General features: G+C 34.9%; 1 protein-coding gene across 1 annotated transcript; it reads left to right on the top strand.

Moving 5' to 3' along the window:
- Window positions 2,557–3,347, top strand: LOC109224571 (dirigent protein 23-like). Its single transcript, XM_019389129.1, has one exon. The coding sequence runs from the start codon at window positions 2,660–2,662 to the stop codon at window positions 3,245–3,247; it is 588 nt and encodes a 195-aa protein (XP_019244674.1). The 5' UTR covers window positions 2,557–2,659; the 3' UTR covers window positions 3,248–3,347.

Genomic DNA, 3,566 nt, shown 5'->3' with positions numbered 1-3,566 from the left:
CAAATCATTGGGAAGAAATTCAAAAATAGTCAGGTTTACAACTGGTCGTTGAAAAATAGCCAAGTTTCAAAAGTCATCGAAATTTAGCCACTTTAAATTTGAGCGAAAACACTGTTCAAAATCCGGAAAAATACGCCCGCAAATTTTACGGGAATTCCAGCATAAGTATGCTTGAACTCCCGTAAATTTTACGGGAGTTCCAGGATAACTATGCTGGAACTCCCGCAAATTTTACGGGAGTTCAAGCATAATTATGTTGGAACTCCCGCAAATTTTACGGGAGTTCCAGCAAGTATAATTGTCCAGTATAATGTGCTCCAGTCTCCCGCAAATTTTACAGGAGTTAGCAAAGTATACCGGTCCAGCATAATATGCTGGAGTTCGTACACAAATGCACCAGAACTCCCGTATATTATACTGGACCGGTCCCTGTTGCAGCAAAATAGTGGCTATTTTTCATTGACTTGATAAACGCTGACTATTTTTCATTGACCAGTATAAAAACTGGTTATACCATGATGTTTTAACAACCATTGGTGACTGGCGTAGCTTTCCAGTACCCACAAAAGTCAGATATATGAATTTGAAGAATAATGTAGTCACATATATGAATATGAATTTGTATTCCTGATCCAGAAACTACTTGAGGAATAAAAAATCATAAAGGAGTGGAATGATGGTGCTCGCACAAATTTTTAAATAAACTATACAGGAAAAATGCATAAGTACACCCGACCTATATCCGAATTTAAAACTACACATTTTATCTTTGCGAGAATTCAATTACGCCCCTAAACTTTTTTTAAATGGAATAAATACGACCCTAATACTAGACAACCAAACTCTTGGCAAGTGGTGAATTAAACGCGCTGTCACATGTATATGTAGTACTTTTTTTATTCTTTCTTCTTTTTCTTATCCTTTTTTCTTATTTCTTACTATTCTCATTTTTTTGGTTATTTCATTCTCTTTCTTTTTGTTTTGGTCACCGGCGGCATAAAATGGTGGTCGTCGGAATTTCAAGGACATAATTTTTTTTTTGGCGAAAAAAAATTTTTCCGGCGACAAATTTTTATCCCCATCTGAGAGGGTTTTGCTATATATATCTATATAGATTTTTTTTAAAAGTGTAATATATGTGCGCGAGGAAGAGCAAAAGAAAGAAAAACGAGTATAAGATGAGAAGATTTTTTTTTTTCAGTTAAAACTTCAATACCTCTATTTTTTAGTGCGTGGGAAGGATTTCCGATGATGATTTTTTTCCCCCAAATCTGAGCGTATTTTGCTTGGTTATGAATAGATCTTTTTGAGAGTTTAATTTGTATTTGAAAAGGATAGAAAGAGGAAAAGGAAAAACAGAATAAATGTAAGAAAAACGGTTAGACATAATCGCTGGTGAATGAATATCTGCCGGAATTAGAGAAGAAACGAAAAAAGAAGCAAAAGAAAAAGACAAAGACAAAGGAAAAGGAAAAGAAAAAAAAGGTAAGAAAAAAATGGTAAAAAAGCAAAAATAAATAACTAAAAATCGTTTTTTCTTGTTTCCCACTCTCCCAAGGAGAGTGAAATACACACACTCTGCCACGTCAGCTTGGGTGCAAATAATTCTACTGTAAAATAGTTTAGGAGGGTAATAAAAATTCCGCAAAGATAGAGTGTCTAGTTGAAAATCCGAATATAGGTCGGGGGTACTTATGCATTTTCCCAAATTATATATATTCTTGTCTTGCTTTCGGGACAGGATTTTATGTTTGAACGAAGGTGTCAACTTGTTAGAGTCTACGCGGTCCTGGCTGTAGAGCTAGGTGTATCCAGTCCATAAACATAATGCTTCTACTTGACATATATATATGGTTGTAAGTTTAATTTATCCACTACATCCCCACAATGGTTAGGTGTATAGTATTATTACAAATGAATAGGGGACGAACAAATAAAAATGCCTTGCCTAGATGGCTAGATTCACTTCCCACACGTAAAATCATAATCATTTATCGTAGTTAAATTTCGAATTAAGGTATGTATACACTTTAATTAACTATAATTAGGTGATAAACATTACCAGACACAGGTCCTGAACTAAGTGATTTGGGGTAAAACTTAACCATACTAGGAGTCATAAAATAATGTGAGAATGTGTGTTAATTAAGTATGGTTTATTGATAAAAGGATATGTGTGGACATGTTTTATATATATATATATATATATATATATATATATATATATATATAAAACCTACAGAAAAGTGAGCTAATCCAACAAATCGTGCTTGTACAATGGAAAGCGCCACTGGTTTATCTCTCCAGCGAATCAAATTGGCCAAAGGTGTGCGTTCATGAGCCCTATTGTATACGTCATTAGTCCGATCCTTTGTAGGAACTACCCATAATAACGAACTTGTATAAACGGATCTGTTTATCATAAAGAGATTCGTCGTTCCTGACCCTGCTTTACCTTAATTGTTATTTGAACAAAAAAAATATTCAAAATAAAAGGATTTATATATATATACATATATAACCGGAGCCACATTTGACTTTGGATGCTCTCTCGCTTCTTATTTGTATATATGTAGGGGTGTAAAAGATTGGAACCGCATCACAGTTTCTGTACATCTCTTGTTACACTTCCAAATTTCTACAAGAAAACAAGAGAGACATGGGGAAACCAACAATCATTATTCAGCTGATAATATTGTCAGTGCTACTAATGTTGACGGCCATGCCTGTAGTTCATGCTCTTGACAAAAGCCCAAAAGCAGTTGGACGATGGTTTAAAAAGCTTTCTAATGCAAAGCAGAAGACGACCAAGCTTCATTTCTACTTTCACGACTTAGCTACTGGTGGAAAGAACGAAAAATCTTCAGTAATTGCTCAAGCCACCAACATCACGTCTAAGTCACCGTTCTTGTTTGGCATACTCAGAATGATAGATGATCCATTGACCGTAGGACCAGAGCTGAGTTCCAAAAGAGTGGGTTCAGCTCAAGGAATATATGGTTCAGCAGCAATAAATGAATTTGGGCTGCTTATGAACTTCAATTTTGTGTTCACAGATGGACCTTACAATTGTAGCACTCTGAGTTTGCTCGGTAGAAACGCTATATCAAATGAATACAGGGAGATGCCAATAGTTGGTGGTTCTGGAGTTTTCAGGCTAGCTCGGGACATTGCCACTGCCAAGACCTATTTTGCTAACTTTACTGTCGCTATTGTTGAGTATCATGTCATTGTACTTCATTATTAACCCCTGTGGCTTTCTTGATTTTTTTTTTCTTTTCGATAAAATTAGCACGATTTGTTCTCAAGAATAATTTTTCCATATAACAAGAGATCTTGTTCAATTACAGTACTGTAAAAGAAGTTTCTTGGTATATATACAAGTCATCACAACCCGATGAATCTCCCTCCCATTGTACCGAACTCCTGAATGTTCATAGTTTTGAAAGTGCTACAACATGTCTGCTACTCCTTCTGTCCCAATTTATATGAATCTGTTCTATTTTTGAGATTCAAACTATGTAAACTTGATCAACATTTTTAAAATGTATTTTTTTATTATATTA

Source organism: Nicotiana attenuata, chromosome 3 (assembly GCF_001879085.1).
Source record: "Nicotiana attenuata strain UT chromosome 3, NIATTr2, whole genome shotgun sequence".
Lineage (NCBI taxonomy): Eukaryota > Viridiplantae > Streptophyta > Magnoliopsida > Solanales > Solanaceae > Nicotiana > Nicotiana attenuata.
This window is presented reverse-complemented; position numbering and strand designations above follow the sequence as displayed.

What these genes read in the sequence shown, in the direction of transcription:
- LOC109224571 (XM_019389129.1), top strand. Translation starts at nt 2,660, where the DNA reads ATGGGGAAACCAACAATCATTATTCAGCTGATAATATTGTCAGTGCTA.